This window comes from Mizuhopecten yessoensis, unplaced genomic scaffold (genome assembly GCF_002113885.1).
Source record: "Mizuhopecten yessoensis strain PY_sf001 unplaced genomic scaffold, ASM211388v2 scaffold10797, whole genome shotgun sequence".
Classification (NCBI taxonomy): Eukaryota; Metazoa; Mollusca; class Bivalvia; order Pectinida; family Pectinidae; genus Mizuhopecten; species Mizuhopecten yessoensis.
In genome coordinates, this window is record NW_018408726.1 from 2812499 (window position 1) to 2833424 (window position 20926).

At 38.7% G+C, this 20926-nt stretch overlaps 1 protein-coding gene across 2 annotated transcripts; it reads left to right on the top strand.

Moving 5' to 3' along the window:
* Positions 1-166: 166 nt before the first annotated feature.
* LOC110462504 (monocarboxylate transporter 12-B-like) lies at positions 167-11837 on the top strand. 2 transcript variants are annotated; one of them, XM_021516473.1, is made up of 6 exons: positions 167-293; positions 5953-6084; positions 7495-7638; positions 8426-8569; positions 8919-10001; positions 10427-11837. In XM_021516473.1, the coding sequence occupies exons 2-6, from the start codon at positions 6018-6020 to the stop codon at positions 10612-10614; spliced, it is 1626 nt and encodes a 541-aa protein (XP_021372148.1). In that variant the 5' UTR covers positions 167-293; positions 5953-6017; the 3' UTR covers positions 10615-11837. The 2 variants fall into 2 exon arrangements, with proteins under 2 accessions (XP_021372148.1, XP_021372150.1); XM_021516475.1 differs by having other exon boundaries at positions 167-286.
* Positions 11838-20926: the final 9089 nt, after the last annotated feature.

Consider the following 20926-nt stretch of genomic DNA (forward strand, 5'->3'; position numbering starts at 1 on the left):
CCCCCCCCCCCCCTTAATCCGCGCCTGCTTTTGTGAATGGTAATCGTCTTGCTAGTGTGCTGGTTATATTTATTAAAAGCCCGTCCGCATAGCATCAATCCGACAATTTGGCTCTAAAAACAGAACGCTCCTTGTGTTCAAGCGTCAGAAAGACCTGGCACACAGACAAAACAAACACCTACACTACACACGTGTAATCGTAAGGTTAAAATCTAGGGCATTTATCGAGCTGATATTACCAACGTGAGACCCGAGCAGGTGGTGTACTACAGCATGTCCTGAACTCGTTAGTGGTAATGTATATCGTATTTTTATGTAATTATATAATGAGTATGCGCGTATGTCATATTGCAATGTACAGTGTATGCTGTTCAGTGTTAGCCGGCGCTGTGACGTATTACTGTAAACACCCGGTATGTGGTCAGCTGGTGGTCACGTTACCCTGTTCTCGTGTGTAGTCAAGCAAGTATACATGCATGTATATATATACGAAAACGTCACACAATAACGTACATGCATCTGATGTAAACACGGACATTTCGCTTCAGTGAGTCCGTTAAATATACCACGTAGGTTTTAACGACCTGCGGTACATTTCGCTTCAGTGAGTCCGTTAAAAATACCCCATAGTCAAGCTTGACTGGGTGCCTCGCTAACGCGCACAGTCATTGTGAAGTGTGCTATCAAGCGCGAGCTTCAGACCACTCGCTCTCCCAAGAATTTCGGTTCGATCCCCGTCGGTGGTGTAAAAAAGAGAGTGATGTCTGATTGGGTAAGTTGTTATCCCTCCGATGGCACGGTGGTTTCCCCTCGTGGGTTTTCCTCCACCACGAAAACACCATTTGTTCCCTTAGCGGCGCCCTAATAAAAGCTCTACAGAGCTTATGTTTGTTGTTGACAATTATTATTTTAGTTTTTAATGACCTGCGGTACATTTCGCTTCAGTGAGTCCGTTAAATATACCCCATAGGTTTTAATGACCTGCGGTACTTTATCACCAGTCGGTACACCGGAAATTGATGTATGAATTTAAAACGTACAGAAAGTACACAATACTCTGTTTACTTTAAAACATTCTAACGCTGTTCAGCTGAAAGATTGGACACAAGATAATTACATATATATTAACCCTTTCATATCAAATTACAAGCATAAAAAATGTAGATGTGACGAGATCATGATCCATGACAGGCTTATAAATTGTACTACAAGAGTTAACATTTATACGTCAAAATTAAGCCAAACAAAAAATATTGGTGTTTCCGGTAACCCTACCTAACCTGATTTTTCCTCTAAACTGTTTAAGGAACTGTTTTTTCAAAGAAGCACTGTTAAAGTCCAGATCACTTTCCTATATAAACCATATACAACTGTTTGTTAAAATAAAATCTATTACCTACCTATCGATCCTTGATTTGTCAAACATGTTACAGGAAACACATGTTTTTTTTGCCAGGCCTTATTATCGTTTGTGGTCAATATAGATGAGGTCCGACGAGAAATGGTGACGAAATAAAAAGATAGAGAGTAGCCTGTTGGTGTGGCGGTGATTCATGGGAAAAACGGATACTGATTTTTAAAATCTATAGGCCTCTGATATGTATGTAGCGGAACTGCACTGGGTCGATCGTTGGCAACCAGATAGCTCAAATGGTAGCCCGGGTTCGAACCTTGGTCTGACCGTGTATTTTTACTGTCCTGATACATTTGGCGCCCAACGAAATATATCCACAGAAGGTGGCATAGGGTCTCGTGTGTCTTCGGGGTCGTCACAGGAAGGTCCACAGGAACCATTTGTAACAGAAAAGGGGGAAGTAAGCTTCCACCTGGAATCGAACCAGTTGCACTCAGCTTCCCAACATCAACCCAGGTTCTAACTCCCTGTCACCACCGGAAGGGCCACGGACACCATTTGTAACAGAAAAGAGGGAAGTAAGTTTCCACCTGGAATCGAACCAGCGACACCCAGCTTTCAAGTCTGCCACTCTAATGTTGAGCTAAAGGGGAATTCCCTCTAGTGCCGATCTAGAAGTAGTTCAAATTATTCTCACGTTTTATCAACATTTTTTATATCGGTCTGTCAGTGACGACAGACCGATATAAAAAAGTCAATTAAACGTCAGAATAATTCGGACTAAGCTAGAAGGTGACCGTACTACTGTGTACTCAGGATCTGACACACGTGTAAGTCGAACTGGTTTCTCTCAGCGGATGTAGTCATGTGACGGTTTATTTCTGTGTCCAATTGTGTTTGTTCAATGTGATTCTGTATTAACTATAAACATGAAGAGTCCGTCCCAATGTTATTCTGTATTAACTATAAACATGAAGAGTCCACCCCAATGTTATTCTGTCTGTATTAACTATAAACATGAAGAGTCCATCCCAATGTTATTCTGTCTGTATTAACTATAAACATGAAGAGTCCACCCCAATCTTTCGATGTCCATCAGCTTAGAACGGATTTGAGATTAGGAAGTACACCTTACATGTTTGAATTCCGCAGTACGCGATTGGTCAATCAATAACCGAAAATAACCAGGCAGTTTCTGATTGGGTATCACGTTCAAGTGTAATTACAATTCCGCTGTACAGCCCTTCAATAAACCTACCAACAAGAGAAAGGGTTTTAATGCAAAAAAAGAAGAGAACTATTCGGGTCTTTCCTAAAACTGTTTCGGTCCAGTAACGGCGTGGCATCAACTTGAAATTATTAAGGAGTTCTCCGAATGATTTGAAACCGGTTATCTTTGAAAAAAAACGACGTTATTCGGTAACTTGAAACACAGATTGATAAGAGTGTTTTAAACTGTAGAAAGTACCAAGACGGATAGAAGTGTGGTTGTTATGAACGTTACAGTAAGGGTTTCATTAATAGGTTCACATTAGAACTGTAGATGTATCACTATGTCAGCATAAACAAACGTTTACTTGGATTATTTTTAATACTGACCACACGAACCCTACCAAGAACCAAAGGATATCTTTAAGTACTATTTATTCATTATTTATACATGTAGTAATGTTACTTCTCACAAAATATTAAAAAAAAAAGATAATTAACCTAATAGTTTAAATAATGTCGTTGATATATATTTTATTCATACATGTGACAACTATGTGAAACAAGTTTTACCAACTTACATAACCAGTTTGATGGTCCTGAAGAAACCACATGAGATCGGGCAGGCGGTCAGGAACCCACACCCTTCCATGTCCGATCGGGAATCGAACCGCGGACGTTTGGGGCGCCATCCCACTATCGATAAATGTATAGTGTTGATGTGTAGTTTATAGGACCGACCAGTTTCTAAGTCTAAGATATTTTGTGAGAGACATTTTTGGCTTGAGTAGTTAACATATTCACATTATTGCTTTACACGGGCAGTTTGATTTAATATAGATGTATCAGGTTTTCGATCACCCTCGATACTCTAGGGGTTACGCTCACTTTCGCTCTCTGCACCCCTGCAATATTACAGGCTCTGTGTGCACCATCCTCGGTAACCCAAGGGTTACGCTTACTTTACTCTCTGCATAACCCTGGAGTATCGAAGATGGTTTTCGACATGGACGAGGAAAATGCAATTTAATTTCGAGATCCGATGCATTTCAAATTAATATGTATTTTAGAGTTAGATAAAGCATAAAAAGGTAGCATTAATCCACCATATTGATCGTAGTTCCCCGAACATCAAAGAGACGTCACCTAGCTTCACCGTTCGGGGATTGGCTTCGATCAACCGTAATGGCTGTAGCATCTGTTTGATATATTTGCGTATTCACTTATGTATCTGTTTTTGTATCGCTATATATGTCTGTATAATTTGTTTCGTAGTTTTTAAATATTTGTATCGCTATATATGTCTGTATAATTTGTTTCGTAGCTTGATAATGTTTGTATAGGGGTCCTGTGATTTAATTTTGTATCTGTGTAACATATGTTATGTGGTATGATAATGTCTAAATATTAAAAAGAAATGTTTAAAAATAAACGTTAATAGAGTTATTCGAGACAGATGTGGAGAATTAAATAAATATGGTGCGATTGGAATGCAGCTAGCGGAATCACTCTGTCGTTAACGAGAATAACATAAATATAAACTTGAAAGAATTATCGAACAATTAAATTCAACTTAAAATCAATCACTCTTGTTGGCCCGGATGTAACCGTGAGGTCTTAATGTGGACATAAACCGGAGTTCCCTGAGAAAACCAACGTGGTCGGGCAGGTGAGCCCATAACATTTCACGTCCGATTGGGGAATCGAACCCCGGCCGCCTTGGTGATAGGCGAGTACGAATTAACGGGAGTTCATTTAGTGTACGTCGAAACATCATTTGACGTTTATGGAACGTCCTGGAACCATCAATATTGTGTGTGATCTCTCGAGCTGCAGTGACTGCACGGTTTCTTTGCACTGAATCGATCAAGCATTGGTCGTCCTCATTAGTATACGGCTCCATTCATATCAACGCCAACAGATCGATCAGAACGTTTAGTCAGCGTCCTATCGTTTTGTTAAACCCGTCCTATAAATATCCTATCTGAGAGCGGTAAGTGCAGAATGGAAGCCATTCTAAGTCGAGGTCAAAAAATCACGACATATGAGACCGCGCGTTGTCCTGCTGGTACGTTAGTTGCTGCTACTGAACCAGTGGCCACATGCGCGACTCTATCACCCGGCTTCTGTTACAGACGGTCTTGAGATTTCTCTGCATTTAGTTAAGGTAGTCTCCATACCATGTGCAAATCTTCCAATATGTGCATTGCAGAGTTTCAGAAGTCGCACTTTCATGTCCTGATAACGCGTTGCCAAACAACGGCGACCGATTCGGAAACGGTCTGCAACCCGCCCTGTAACACGGGGTCTTCGGAAGAGACAGCCAATGGTGGATTGATGGACTCAAATCGGATAAGGGATATGACATTGTCTTCTATAGCCATGCTCTGACGCGATCATTGTCAACGTCGGAAAGGTGTGGCATTCTGTGTTTAAATCAATATGAATGGGTAAAGACTTCGTTTATTTACCATGTATTTCCCGTCATTGTTTTTTGCGATAGCGTAATAATGCAGCTCCGACATACCTAGCTTGTATATATAGGATGCGTCGTTTAACATGATAACATCGCGTAATAAATGTACGCCCCACTTGTGTTCAATAATACAGAAGTATGGAAACACCAGTATGCGTGAGAATATAGGGATATACATTTGATTACAAAGAGGCATAGGGATATTAGAAGATAAAAGGTAAACAATGTGTGGCAGGTTTTAATTGTTCATAGGATTACGGTCGCCTTTTAGCTTCTCGCTAGAGGGAATTCCCCTTAAGCTCAGTTGTAGAGCGGCCGACTAGGAAGTGTGCATGGGATCGCGGGTTCGATCCGTTGGAAGCATACTTTAGAGTGTGCCCTGTTTCCTGTTACAAATGGTGTACGTGGCCCTCACTGTTGTGGCAGGGATTTAGAACTGGGTTATCGTATCGAGGATGGGTTGTGGTGTCCGAGGTCAAACATATTTTAAAAGGGTGGAGTAGTGTGGCAGATTGTAATTGTGCATAGGATTACGGTCGCCTACTAGCTTCGAGCTAGAGGGAATTTCCCTTTATCTCAGTGATAGGGCGTCCGACTAGGAACCTATAGGTATCGCCGGTGGAAGCACACTAGTCTTTTTCCTGTTACACAAGGTATTTAAATATAAATCATCGAATTGCGAACAGGCGTGAGAATACAAACACGGGAACAATTACAGCTAAAAGGCATGTGAAAACAATGAAAGCTATACAGAGGCACTTCACGGAGGCAGGAACTATGCATAACGTTGCTTCGCTTTAGACTGTAGCATACTTTTGCATTAGACTAGTATCATTTTGCTTTAGGCTGTTTCTATAATCGTATCCGCTGTTTCAAGCAACAATTACACGATTAAAATTGATTTTTTTTACAGTGTTCCGTTGGACATATCTAAACACAAATGACACCAGTGCGAGGCATCATGACTGACGACTGAGAATGGAGGATAACCCCACACGAAGGCTGCCCCCTACTGATGGGGGCTGGGGTTGGATAGTGGTGCTAGGTTTGTAGATTCATTTAAAACAATTATGAAACAAATTATATCAACTTATATAAATCACCATTGTAAAAAGCCCGGATGTGAGCGCGCACCCTGCGGGAGGAAGCCGGAGTATCCGGAGAAAACCTATATGGTCGGGCAAGTGACCTCATACCTTTTCACGTCAGATCGTGGAATCGAACCCCGGCCGCCTGGGTAAAAAGCAAATGTGCTATCTACTCCGCCACCCGACCATCCTATTGTTTGTATTTGTACCTACAGTACCAGTGTAATAATGAGGATGATGGTAGATTATTTCTCTGGCATTGTAACGTGTATGTGGGTCAGAGTAAAATGGATCTATTTAGGTTGTGTGTGTCAAGTATGTGTGAGGGTTTAAACCTATATTTACAAAACATGAAGAGTATGATGAAATAACTATTGAATGGAAGCACTCGGTAGCACTTCCTTCTTAGAAAATGTTGAAGGCACCATCCCACCAGATTCTACTCTGGACCTATATACATGAAATCGTTTTCGTGATCAAGCATAAATTCTTTCTTGTAATTCGCTCAGATGAGTGACACCATACAAAAGTCGTTATAAAATTTCAACATTGCTCAGCTTTCAGTCTCTCCAAAATAATTCCAAATCGTAGACAAAATATTATTTTTATTAATTTATCGCCGGAACAAGAAATTAGGAACCTGGAAGCTCCTCCTTATAACCTTTCTCTAGTATGTGTAACACTTCCTCGGTCCCTTCTCTGCTAACTCCCAGTCAGGTCCATTTTTGCCTCTGTGCTAATTTCTATTCTCCACAAGCCAATCGTCAATAGGGCTACCAAAGAATCTCAAAAGTTTAAACGATTAACGTTTCTCACAAAACTGAAAATGTATGTAATATTTTACTGTTTTCAACGTCAGTGAATATTGAACGAGTTCAAAACGGAAGTTGGTTGAACATTGGTGGGGTTTCTAAACACTCAATGTTCTGTAAGCAGTGCTATAAGTATATATATGTTTTATAAATTGGTCACAGTGGCTTTTAAATAATTAGATTCATTAGCATCATTTTAAATCAATTATAATCAATGGTGGCCGAGAGGTTAAAGCGTCTGACATTCTGCTTCCACTAGCCCTCCAACACTGAGTCGCGAGTGCGAGGCCTACGTGGGGCAGTCGCCCCGGTACGGCATGGCCGTAGGTCGGTGGGTTTTCCCCGGGAACTCCGGCTTTCCTCCGCCACCCAAACCTGGCACGAAAAATGACCATAGCTGTTAATCGGACGTATTACAAACAAGCGAACGCTTTTAAAGCAAATGACGACTGTTTGCTCAAGACAAGTAGTGGGAAGTTTTATCAATTTGTTTCTTTTGGTTCTTATTGCAGTTTGGCGAGACGTTTCTTGATTATTTCTCATGTTTTCTTCAAGGTTTTTTCGGCAGCACCTTTGTGATGGTCGGAATAGCCAAGTCTTTCGGAATCATTCTCCATGAACTGGTGGAGTACTTCGATACGAACGTGGCCCTGGTAGCGGGTGTCATGGGCGTAGAGGGCATAGTATTTACCATAACAGGTACACCGAAACCTCCATAGCTCGGACATCCTTCAAAGAAATAAATCCAAAGTAGTTCATGGTCTGTACTTAACAAAAAAATGTAACAAAATGAATTATGTTTATAATATTGATAATAGAGAAGGTAAATGTTCATTTCCATTATTTTTTTTATCATATTGATGATTTTCATGGAAAACACACGCCGCTTTTTAAATATCTGAAAAGTATCTTTTATGACTTTTTATACCCCGCAATAATTTGTAGGAGGGGGGGGGGGGCATATAGTGTTGCCCATGCACTGAAACTAATTTCACATAGTGACGTAAGGGCATTCATGTCTCACAGACATTTTCTAGTTTATTTACGTTTTTAAAGCAATATATTAGAAAAATTTATGATATAAAGATATGGTAGAGAAGTTAAATATTTCGTGTTTTAGTTTAAACCTTAATAATAGAGAAAGTCTTATTACATTGATATGTATATTATTGTGTATGTATAATTGATGTAATGGACATAAACATTCGGCTTTTTTGTAATTGTTTAATAATCCGTTAATAAGTGGGTCGTTATTTAATAGGATATTTGTGGAAGCAAGTATCGCTGCCTCTATATCCACATCAATATAATTTGAAATACAATGCGGTAAACATAAAATATACCTTATATAAGGCGCTGTATAATCGTACTTCAACTCGAAGATCTTTCCAGAATTTGCCCAAGTTTTTCTCAAAGTCATGAGATGAAATAGCATAAGATTATGTAGGCCTTGGACCAGTTTATCATGTTTTATATTTGGTTTTAGCTCCGTTTTGCCTGGCTTTTGGGCAGCACTACTCCCAGCGTCTAGTTGTGATGGTAGGGGGCGTGGTTGGAGGAGTGGGCGTGTCCCTTTGTTACTTTATGATCAGTATCGAGTACATCATATGTATGTTTGGGATTACGGTCGGTAAGTCACCGGTTATAATACATACTATTAACATGAAAAAAACTTATAATATGAAATACGCAAAATGCAGGCTTTCTGCACGAGATAAAAACAAGATTCATATCCCTTTGCTATGTAGCTTAAAGTCCATTTTAGAATAAATCAAAATGGTTTTTTTACTCGAAAACATTCTTCATCGGCTACAATATCAGTTAACGTGAAAAACTAGATTCAAGGTACCGTGCAGCTATACTTCGCTCTTTTTTCGTTTCGTTATATGAAAAATATAGAAATCACATAATGTGTAATATATCGTTGTGTACAATATACTTATAGTTGTATTATATATATTTTATTATTTCTGCTCCAGGTTTCGCCAACGCCTGTCTGTTCGGTAACGGACTCGTCATTGTAGGCCAGTACTTTGAGAAGCGGCGTTCCATGGCCACAGCTCTCGCTCTAACCGGAGCCAGTGTCGGCCATTTTGCCATCCCTCCGATTCTGCAGATCTTGCTGGATAACTACGGGTTGCATGGTGCATTCCTTATTCAGGGTGGTTTTTACTTAAATATTGCATTCTTCGGGTCACTCTACAGACCGGCTACCGCCGCACACACGAACACGCACATGGAGACCGAAAAAGAGTCCATGTTGACAACAAAGGTGACAGATTCTCCTCGGAAGCGATTTCCAAAAGAACCAACAGATTATTCTCAATCTCATCATATGTTAAATACGTTACCAGAAACGTTGAGGAAACCAAGAATGTCTCTCAGTACAAATGACATTACGGTAGACTTATCCAAACTGGACGTTAGTAAGAAGGTGAACCGGTTCGCATACTTGTCCACTACCGGAAGTCACATGATGGGCTCAATAGAGAGTTTGGGTGTCATGGTGATGACAGAGAATGCTGCACCAGAGCAAGAAGATATAGATACCGGAGGAGGAAAGAAATCGGGGAATCGATTCGTTTTTCCAAAGGTATTCCATTGCACAGTTTTTAAAATGCCAGTTGTAATCCTATATACCGTAGTGATGTTTGTAACGTTTTATGGCTATTTTAGCTTTGTGATATTTATGCCACCAGATGCAGTGACACGTGGGGCATCAAAGTATGAGAAAACATGGCTGGTGTCTTTTTCCGGAATAGGTGACTTTATCGGTCGAGTTTTGATAGGATTAGTCGGTGATCTAGGGTTAATGAAACGGTACAAGATAATGTCGCTAGTCTGTGCGCTCTGTGGGATCAACATAATCCTGTTCGACTTTGCAACCTCGTTCTGGTGGATGGGGACACACGTGTTCCTGTACGGAGTATTCGGAGGGGCATACGTCGCCATCAATGCCGTTGTACTGATTGACCTTGTCGGACTAGAGACGTTACCCAAGGCACTGTCTACAGTTCTGCTGTTTCAGGGAGCCGGGGCAGCAGTCGGTCAACCCATAGAAGGTACAAAATATATAATGATAAGAATGCAAAGAGCATAAATTAGTTGAAATTGCATTGTTTTTAAATTTAAGAAATATATGAAACGTTCTTAGTTACTGTACCTCCTTTGCTACATAAAATCATATTGGTTTACGAGTTACCTCCCTTGCTACATAGATCCACTAACTCACATTCTTTGTCCGGTCCTATTGAATCATGTTTCCGAACTTGCTTTTCTTATGGTATACATTGGAAAGACACGAGTTATTAATTTTGTATATGTATTTGCATTATATATATATATATATATATGTAAATGGTGGTTTGTTAATCCATCTGTACAAAAATACATTTGAAACGAATTTAACGAATTTACAATGCCTCTGTAAGACACGTGGTTAAAATGTCGCATACTTGTTGTCTATAAAGCATGCTTTCTGTTTCAGGTGTTATCCGTGACGTCACTCTGTCATATCACCCTATAAACTACATGAATGGGGCATTTCTACTCATCGGCGCGTTGCTTCTCATCTGCCATCCCATGCTTCTTCGGTTGTGCGAGTCATCGAAACCCTCAAAGAACGGCAATATCCCCATGATAGCTGTAACAGCGACGGAGGATGACATTGGTTAGATGGTCAGCTGACGATGACAGATATATAGAGACCAGAAAAATTGAAGACATCCCAATGTTAGCTGACAATGGAAAAGACCTACCTCTAACAACGCACATTATCTGGACAGACAATCTGAAGCCGGATGAATTTCAGAATTCAATTCACACTCGCTGATAGCATAAAGCAATGTAGAAGATTTACAAATTAAACAACAGAATTATTGATGTATGGAACTTGTAACATTTAAATTTTTATTTCATACCATGAAGTTTAATTTAGGAGAACCCTAGTCATGTGTTTAATTTGTTACAGAGATAACGAGATAGATACTAGATAATGTTTAGCAGTCAATGTTTATTATATATATATAGATAGATTACGAGATACCTTGCCATGTGTTTAATTTGTAACAGAGATAACGAGATAGATAAAATAGAATTGAAAGTATTAAAGCCTTATTATATCACTTAAAAATTACATGATACCTTGTCATGTGTTTGAAGTGCAAATGTCACACGTTTGCTATTTCGCAGCGTTAAACATTAATGCTTTTTTAGAAACAAAAAGATTAAGATACACATGTACAATGCAAGTTGTGGTGTGTTCAGGTAAACTTTTCACGTTTTGATGTTTAAGAGGAAGGTTACACGATTTATTTGTTTAAGTCATATAAATATTAATGACACACTCTTTACTGAAACATATTTACCGCTGAATCAAGTAGCCATTCTGATGCAATGGTTGTGTGTTATTTCTATGTCCACGACAAATTTTAGATGTTGAAATGTGTATATGTAATATAAAAGTATACATTATTTTATGTTTACTTTCATTTAATAATTTCATGACAAGTTTTAGGTTTATGATGAATTGTTCAATATACATTAACCCATTCAATCCTAAAATTTCACAATGAACTTTTCCAACCTTTGAATTGGAAGAGGTCAAATGCGTCTTTAGGGCTGAATAAATTAATGACAACATAGTAGAAACAATTTTAAAATATGCTCATATAATGTGATAGAAATAATACAAGAGTTAATTACTAATTTAATATTGTTAATATCCTCAAAATGACATGACCTATATATATTTAAGATTGCTGATAGTTTTCGTTTCACGTTTTACTACATATGTGTCAGTAAAATATACCATCACATTATTTCAAAACAGGACATGCAGTGTCTATATATTTCATCATGTTTTATATTAAAAAATAATGTCGCTCTACATAAATATTTAAATCATTAAATACAAAGTTATAAACAAAGTATTAACTCATTCACCACTGAAGACACATTTGAGCTCTTCCAATTCAAACGTTGGGAAATTGCAGGGGTGAATGAGTTAATGCTCTTGATGCATACCACGTGACTAATATTTTGTGTCTTACCTTTAGCACAGTAGTGCATCAAGCCCTTACGAAATTAGGATTGAAGCTTGTCTGTGATTTACTTTGTATTGTGAAAATACCATCCTTTTTTAATTGGTTGTGCACATGTTTTTGCAATGATATATATTCAAATGATCTGTGAGATAACCAGATGGTAAATTATGTCTTTATTGTACCGTGTTCATATTTTATGGTGCTCATTTCTGTCGTCCAGAAATGTATTGTGTACTTATATTTTAATGATAATGTTATACCCAGTTTTGATATACATTGTATTTATCGTCCAAGGCATTGGTCCATTACGTGTCACTAGTTTAGCAGGGACATTAGTTTAATATATCGGTTTATATCTGTATCTTCCTTCATTGATTCAACCCAAGATAGTGCCTCAGACATAGACGATGATGATCTGGGCCCGTATTCATAAAACCGTTCTCATGCTCAAGCATGTATCGTGTGCTCAAGGCTTATTTCTTGTTCCGTTTATAATTAATAACAAAAAGTCTTATTTTGTCAATGATTTTTTTTTGGGGGGGGGGGGGGGATGAAGAGACAGACTTAAAGTCAAATATTGTGTTCAGTGTTTACATTTGCATTTTTGATTGTTTGACAAGATTTAAGTTTGTTATAAGAAAGTTCGTTTGAGCACAAAATCCATGCTTGAGCATGAGACAAGTTTCATGAGTACGGGCCCAGAAACGATTTATATTATTCCTTATATTAAATACTAGTCATATGGTCCACTTTTATGTGACGGTCATTTATCTATAAATAAGTTTTCATTTTACGGTAACAATGACAAGGATGTGACAACTATGACATTACGTAACGAAATCGGAACATTCTGATGCCGCGATGCGAAAATTGCGACGCATTCCTGAGGGTTTATAGCTAATTCTACTGATACGAATGAGAGAAAAATATTCTTTCATGCCAAATGGTAAAGGACAGGATAGTTCTTCCCTTGGGAGTTTCAAATCAGTGCAAAGCCCTTCGACAGACACTCGGGTTTTTCTCAATTTGAAAATCCGTTGGTTGGAATTTCAAGTAGCAGTATTAACACATGTAAATACATGTTTACGTATCCCTAAATATTTTGTGTGATAACAAAACCTTAAATTGATTGCTCCCTATTCTATATAGGTTTATACTATTCGACTGTACATGTTGTGTGTCTATATTGTCTGTACACATATGTAAATAATGTTTTGTTTTATTTTAATCTATATGCCTTTTTGAAACTGTATTTCTTTTTTTGTTTAAATCGTTGTCAATGTGTTATATATTATTGTCTGTACACATGACGTCAAATGTTGTTGTTTTCCTTTTAATATTATTTGCTTGTTTGCAAATCACGTTTTGAAATGTTCTTTTATATGTTTTAAGTCATGATAACAGTCAGGATAATATATATATCTTAACCCATTCACCCCTAAAGTCACATTCGAACCTTACTAAATCAACGACTGGACAGGTCCAGTTTATGTATGTAGGGTGTATGTCCAGTTTATGTATGTAGGGGTGTATGTCCAGTTTATGTATGTAGGGGTGTATGACCAGTTTATGTGTGTAGGGGTGTATGTCCAGTTTATGTGTGTAGGGGTGTATGTCCAGTTTATGTATGTAGGGGTGTATGTCCAGTTTATGTGTGTAGGGGTGTATGTCCAGTTTATGTGTGTAGGGGTGTATGTCAAGTTTATGTATGTAGGGGTGAATGTCTAGTTTATGTGTGTAGGGGTGTATAAGCAGTTGCTGTAAGTCAATATCATCGAGTTATTTATAGACCTCTTTATTGATTTGTCAAAAAACTTCTGTTATTAGCTCACCTGGCACTTCGTGCCAGGTGAGCTTATGCCGTGGTGCGGCGTCCGTCATCCGTCCGTCGTCCGTGGTCCGGTGTCAATATTTTACTTTAAACGACTTCTTCTTAATAACCGAAAGGCCTAGGGTGTCGATATTTGGTCAGAAGCAAACTGGGATGAAGGGCTACAAAGTTTGTTAAAATTAATGACCTTCACCTATTTTCAAGGTCACAGGGGTCAAATATGTTAAAAACTTTAAACATCTTCTTCTCGATAACCAAACTGCCCAGGGATATGATATTTGGCCAGTAGCATGCTTGGGTGAAGGGCTATCAAGTTTGTTCAAATGAATGACCTTCAATTATATTCAAGGTCACAGGGGTCAATTGTCTTAAAAAACCTTTAAACAACTTCTTCTGAATAACCAAAATGCCCATGGTCATGATATTTGACCAGTAGCATGCTGAGATAAAAGCTACAAAGTTTGTTCAAATGAATGACCTTCACCAATATTCAAGGTCACAGGGGTCAAATATGTTAAAAACTTTAAACAAATTTTTCTCAATAACCAAAATGCCCAGGGTGATGATATTTAGCCAGTAGCATGCTGGGGTGAAGGGCTATCAAGTTTGTTCAAATGAATGACCTTCAATTATATTCAAGGTCACAGGGGTCAAATATGTGAAAAACATTAAACAACTTCTTCTGAATAACCAAAATGCACAGGGTTATGATATTGAGCCAGTAGCATGCTTGGGTAAAGGGCTATCAAGTTTGTTCAAATAAATGACCTTCAATTATATTCAAGGTCACAGGGGTCAAATATGTGAAAAACATTAAACAACTTCTTCTGAATAACCAAAATGCACAGGGTTATGATATTTGGCCAGTAGCATACTGAGATGAAGGGCTACAAAGTTTGTTCAAATTCATGACCTTCACCCATATTCAAGGTCACAGGGGTCAAATATGTTAAAAACATTAAACANTATTCAAGGTCACAGGGGTCAAATTTGTTTAAAATCTTTAAACGACCTCTTCTGAATAACCATGGGTCCCAGGATGTTGATACTTTGCAAGTTGCATCCTGTGATGAAAGGCTATAAAATTTGTTCAACATAATGACTTTGTTCAACTTTCAATCACAGGGGTGAAATGTTTTTAAAAAAATTAACAGGGTCTTCTGAATGAATTTTAATCATAAATACTGACATTTTGCCTGTAGCTTTATTTTAGATCACTTTTAATGTTATAAGTGTGAGATTTATACCAGGTGAGCGATGCAGGCCCAATGGGCCTCTTGTATCATGTTCCATACTTTGAAATAATCAATTTTCGAGGGATATTTATTTTCGTTGATTTTGTCGACACTCTATTGATAATACAATGGTAGGTGTTCAAGGATGTGTCTGTTAAACAGTGTTCAGTGTGTCTGTTGTCCAGTTTCCATTATTTTGGTCAGACCCCGAATTCATGGGCCAACAAAATATCATATTTGTCAAAACCCAAAAACTTAAGCCCACAAAATAAATGATTCCATATTTATATACCTATTTACAATTAACAACTTAGCTATCTTGCTAAAAAGGCAATCGTTTTATGAACTATTGTATTTTATCGTTTAAATTAGGGGATAGTACGTTGTTTTGAGTGGCTATACTGGCGATTAGAACATGAAATTTGGGGTTGAACCAAATTTGAACCAGATTTCATGTTCTAATCGCCAGTATAGACACGAAAAACAACGAACTATCCCCATTCTAACACACCTTAACAAATATACTACGCTAATATGTTTAGAAACATTGTATTTCCTTGTACAAAAATACGTAATAAAATACTTTGTGACCTGAACTGGCGACGTGTCATTCTGCAGCGGACTGACCAATCAAAAAGAAGCTTTTAAAAGTCGGTCATTTGGCCCCGCCCATACTGGCGAGCGCTCGATCTGTATGTTGACGAGGCGGAATATTTGGATTGTTCGTGAAAGTCCTGTTACCAAAGTTTATACGACACATTTGGATTAATATTGACCAAGTTCTTACATTTCCATGTCAGTATGCATACTAGTCTGACTAGATGCCTTCACACGGATAGAACGAACGTTTCAGTAATAAATGGAGGTGAGATCAAGGAATGTTTACTTTTTACTTTTTAATTCATTCAACAAATACATTTCATCGGTCGTTTTTGTTGTGTTGCCTGCTAGCCTTATCAGCGGGTTTTCGCTAAGAGGCGGTCTTGACGCCATATTGTTTTGGTTACAAACATGGCGTGGCTTAAGTGCGATGGGAGGAGCTTAATACGACTGATCATGATTCTATCGCAGATTAGAACATGGTCAGTATCCAATCAAAACACGCGTTGCAAACGAATCGTGTTAGAATGTGTGATTAAATGAAATATTACGATGAAAATTGTTTTGATTTTTATACTGTATATTATTTTATTTTACAAATCATTTTTGTTCAAATAACAGAGCCGTCCCAAGCTTAAGAGTTTAAGGTACCAGACCACAATGAGTTTTATGTATATTAAATGCCATCTTCTGAGTTCTTCTCTTTCTTTTGTTCAATTTTTGCCACAGTTTTGTCGAATGTGATTTTGAAGTGCGGGTTTTGTCGACACCTTTTTATGCTTGAGTACTTTTTAGTAATAAAGTTGGGCGTTCTTGATTATGTTATTGTTTTACCCAAATAGAGGCAAACTTTTATTTAATGGGAAAAACAATTAAAGTTCGATACTGCCTGGTATCGACCGAAAAAGTCCAACTAAACAGGAAATATGTAAACAAACGTATTTTAATATTGGATTGTTTTTTATTTGTTTTAAATTTTAAATCCAAAAACTAGTTTGATGATTTTACAAATGCTACAAATTCAAGTATTGGAGATATATTTTAATGTGTCAAAGAAGGTTGTACAAATGGACGTAGATTAAGACGTATTTGTTTCAAACTGAGTGTGATTTTACTGTACAAGTTGAAATTTATTGTTAATATGTCGGCACAATGATCGATAATAAACAACTATCGGTACACTTTAGGGTCAAGTTATTATTTTTCGATGAAAAGTGTTAAATATTTCTTTCATCACAACGAAATAAGATGCTTCTGTTACAGTTTAACAATATAGTAAGGGCATATTAAATCGACATGCTGGTTCTAGCCTATAGTTATATATATGATTTTCTTTCGATTCATTGTTGTGTTGCTGTAATGCTATTGCTGGCAAGTACGAGATCAATAACAATTGAACTGGTACCTGAGCATACCTATTGTACAATCCCATGTAATGTCAACACCTCCAGGTATGATGATCAATCTTACTGGCTATAATTTAATTACTATTTACAAATAAACCGGAATCCGATAAATGTCTAGAATCCTCAAATTTAATTATATCGATTTATTGAATAGATTTTTATAGGCCCACATTTCTAGCCGATTTAGAGGACAATGAAAGAACGCACATGTAACATCTCATTCTATATCAAAATACGTTACCACAGTCATTTTAATGCATAGTTTAACCCTACTAGGCTCTTGACATACGTAAAATAAAGAATCCCCCATGGAGAACTCCTGGAAAACCCCACCAATCAAACGGCAGTATTCACGCAAGTGATCAGCCACGAAGCCATGCTTCCCACTTCATGATTCCTTCAGCCTTCCATGTTTACGGACGTGTTGTGGCTCACACTGCGGTCATTGGGTTCCAACTGCTACAGGCGTTGTTTGCCCCGATATAATTATTGTATCCTTTATATACTATTACTTATTTGTTGTTTAAATTTAAGCGTTTTACTTAATTTTGCGCCGCTTTGCGACTAGGCTCCGGTCACGTGTTGCCTAAGCTTTCGGAGAACCCCAGCGTGAATTCTATCTCTATTGACGAGTCTTCCCTGAGGTTAGTAACTGCGGGCTCGCCCCGTACCGGGACCGTTGTTAAACAGTGAGGGTGAGGGTTTGGGCTCTGTCACGGTCACCACGGTGACTAAGAGACAGGGAGGCGGCCTTCTCTCCCCATTTGTGGTTGGAGGGCAGGTGGCCTGAAATTCCTTTTTATAATATTGAACAGGCCAGCTATGTTGTGTCCGCGGACGCTTCTTTGGGTAGCCACCTGCCGGTCCGCTCCACTCCTGAGGTTGTTGTTGTCAGAGACTGGCCCCCGGTAGTTTCGTCTGCTCCCAGGGTTCTCTGCAACCCTGATGTAGCCCCTGGCGTGGTGATAGCATCTTGCACGCCGTCAACCACTGCAGCATTTGCTGCCCGGTCCGATGGTTAGTGATGCCTCGGACTCGCTAGCCTCGGCTGGATTTTACGGTGGTGTGAGCACTGGTGTGAAAACATTTGCTCCCAGCTCTATCCCTTGTGCCCCCTCCCCAGGTTTTTCCTATGGTAGGTGCCAGCGCGGCTGCGTTTGGTTTTGGCGGTGCACGCTGCTCTCCTGCGTTTGTGTCTCCTGTTCCAGATCCTATGGCCATGGCGGTGGATGCTCTATCCCAGGACTGGTCAGTAATGTACGCGTATGCGTTTCCTCCCTTCAATCTGGTGGGCAGGGTGTTGGAGAAGATTCTTCTACACCCTTGTACTGTGTTGCTGGTTGCACCGCTCTTGCCTCGACAACCTTTGTTTCCTCTGTTGCTTCGGATTTCGATGGACTTCCCACGCAGCATCCCACCCCTGTGGGATCTGCTGTCCCAACCGAGGTCCCGGCAGTTCCACCCAGGTCCAGAGCGGCTCCACCTTCACGGTTGGATGCTATCTCGGGAAGGCTCACTCAGACAGGCTTTTCTCGAGAAGCTGCAACTTGCATCGCAGGTTCACTTAGACCTTCGTCTCGGCCGTCTACCAATCTCGATGGACCGCCTTCGGTGATTGGTGTGTCGGACGGTCGATTGATCCAGTCTCTGCCCCTGTTCCCGTTGTAGCAGACTTTTTGTGTCCCTGTTCCAGGACAAAGGCCTGTCGCCGGGAACTATTGCGGGCTATCGTTCAGCCATTGCTAGTGTGCCGGCTTTCTTTGGTAGCGAGTTTCAGGGTTTGGACGCGTCATTGTCTGCTCTCACTAGGGGCTTCTATATTGAGAAGCCTCGTTTACGGCAATTGGTCCCTAGATGGAATTTAGCACTTGTGCTTGATTCCTTGTTGAGGGCGCCATTCGCGCCCCTCAAGTCGACGGATCGGAAGTTTCTTACTTTCAAGACTGTGTTCTTGATAGCCTTTGCGTCCGGTCGCCGCATAAGTGAGATTTGTGCTTTCAGCAGATCTCCTTATGCCTTCGTTTTTCTGCTGGCCATTCTCCTGTCTCATTGACCACTGATCCCTCCTTTTTAGGTTCCCGGTTTCAGCCCATGGCCTGTTGTTATCCCTTCTTCGGCTTCAACTCTTGATAGGGATTGTCCTGATCGCTCGCCTGCTCTGCCCAGTTCGGGCCTTGCGTTACTATCGCTTGCTCTACAGGGGGGGGGGGGGTGTCTTTATTTTACGTATTTAAAGAGCCAAGTAGAGTCAGAAAAATGCATTATAATGACTGTGGTCAGTATTTATAATAGAAATTGGTTTTACATGAGAAATCTCAAAACTAGTATAATACTTACTTACAGTTATTGATACTTGTATTGGTAAGTGGTGTTGAGTATTATTGATTCTTGTATTGGTAAGTGGGGTTGACTATTATTGATACTTGTATTCGTAAGTGGTGTTGAGTATTATTGATTCTTGTATTGGTAAGTGGGGTTGACTATTATTGATACTCGTACTGGTAAGTGGTGTTGACTTTTATTGATACTTGTATTTGTAAGTGGTGTTGACTATTATTCATACTTGTACTGGTAAGTGGTGTCGACTATTATTGATACTTGTATTCGTAAGTGGTGTTGAGTATTATTGATACTTGTACGGGTAAGTGGTGTTGACTTTTATTGATACTTGTATTTGTAAGGTGTGGTTGGGTATTGGGTTATACTTGTATATGTAAGGTGTGGTTGGTAATTGGTAATACTTGTATTTTTAAGGTGTGGTTGACTTCTAACGATAATGGTACTGGTAAGGAAGATTTGATTCTCAATGATACTTGTATTGGTATGATGGAGTTGTCTATAATTGATACTTGTACTGGAAAGTGGTGTTGACTATTATTCATACTTGTACTGGTAAGCGGTGTTGACTATTATTGATAATTGTATTGGTAAGTGGTGTTGACTTTTATTGATACTTGTATTTGTAAGTGGTGTTGACTATCATTGATACTTGTATTGGTATGATGGAGTTGACTATAATTGATACTTGTACTGGTAAGATGGGGTTGAGTATTATTCTTACTTGTATTAATCTTGTAAGATGTGGTTGGCTATTATTTATACTTGTTTTTGTAAGGTGTGGTTGGTTATTGGTAATACTTGTATTTGTAAGGTGTGGTTGGTTATTGGGTTATACTTGTATATGTAAGGTGTGGTTGGTTATTGGTAATACTTGTATTTGTAAGGTGTGGTTGACTTCTATCGATAATGGTACTGGTAAGGTAGATTTGATTCTCAATGATACTTGTATTGGTAAGGTAGATTTGATTCTCCTTGATACTTGTATTGGTATAGTAGATTTGATTCTCATCGATACTTGTATTGGTAAAGTCGATTTGATTCTCATTGATACTTGTATTAGTAAAGTAGATTTGATTTTCATTGCTACTTGTATTTGTAAAGTGTGGTTGACTTCTATCGATAATGGTACTGGTAAGGTAGATTTGATTCTCATTGATACTTGTATTGGTAAGATGGATTTGATTCGCATTGATACTTGTATTGGTAAAGTAGATTTGATTCTCATTGCTACTTGTATTGGTAAAGTAGATTTGATTCTCATTGATACTTTTATTGGTAAAGTAGATTTGATTTTCATTGCTACTTGTATTGGTAAAGTAGATTTGATTCTCATTTATACTTGTATTGGTAAGGTAGATTTGATTCTCATTGATTCTTGTATTGGTAAGGTAGATTTGATTCTCCTTGATACTTGTATTGGTATGATGGAGTTGACTATAATTGATACTTGTATTGGTAAAGTCGATTTGATTCTCATTGATACTTGTATTGGTATGGTAGATTTGATTCTCATTGATTCTTGTATTGGTA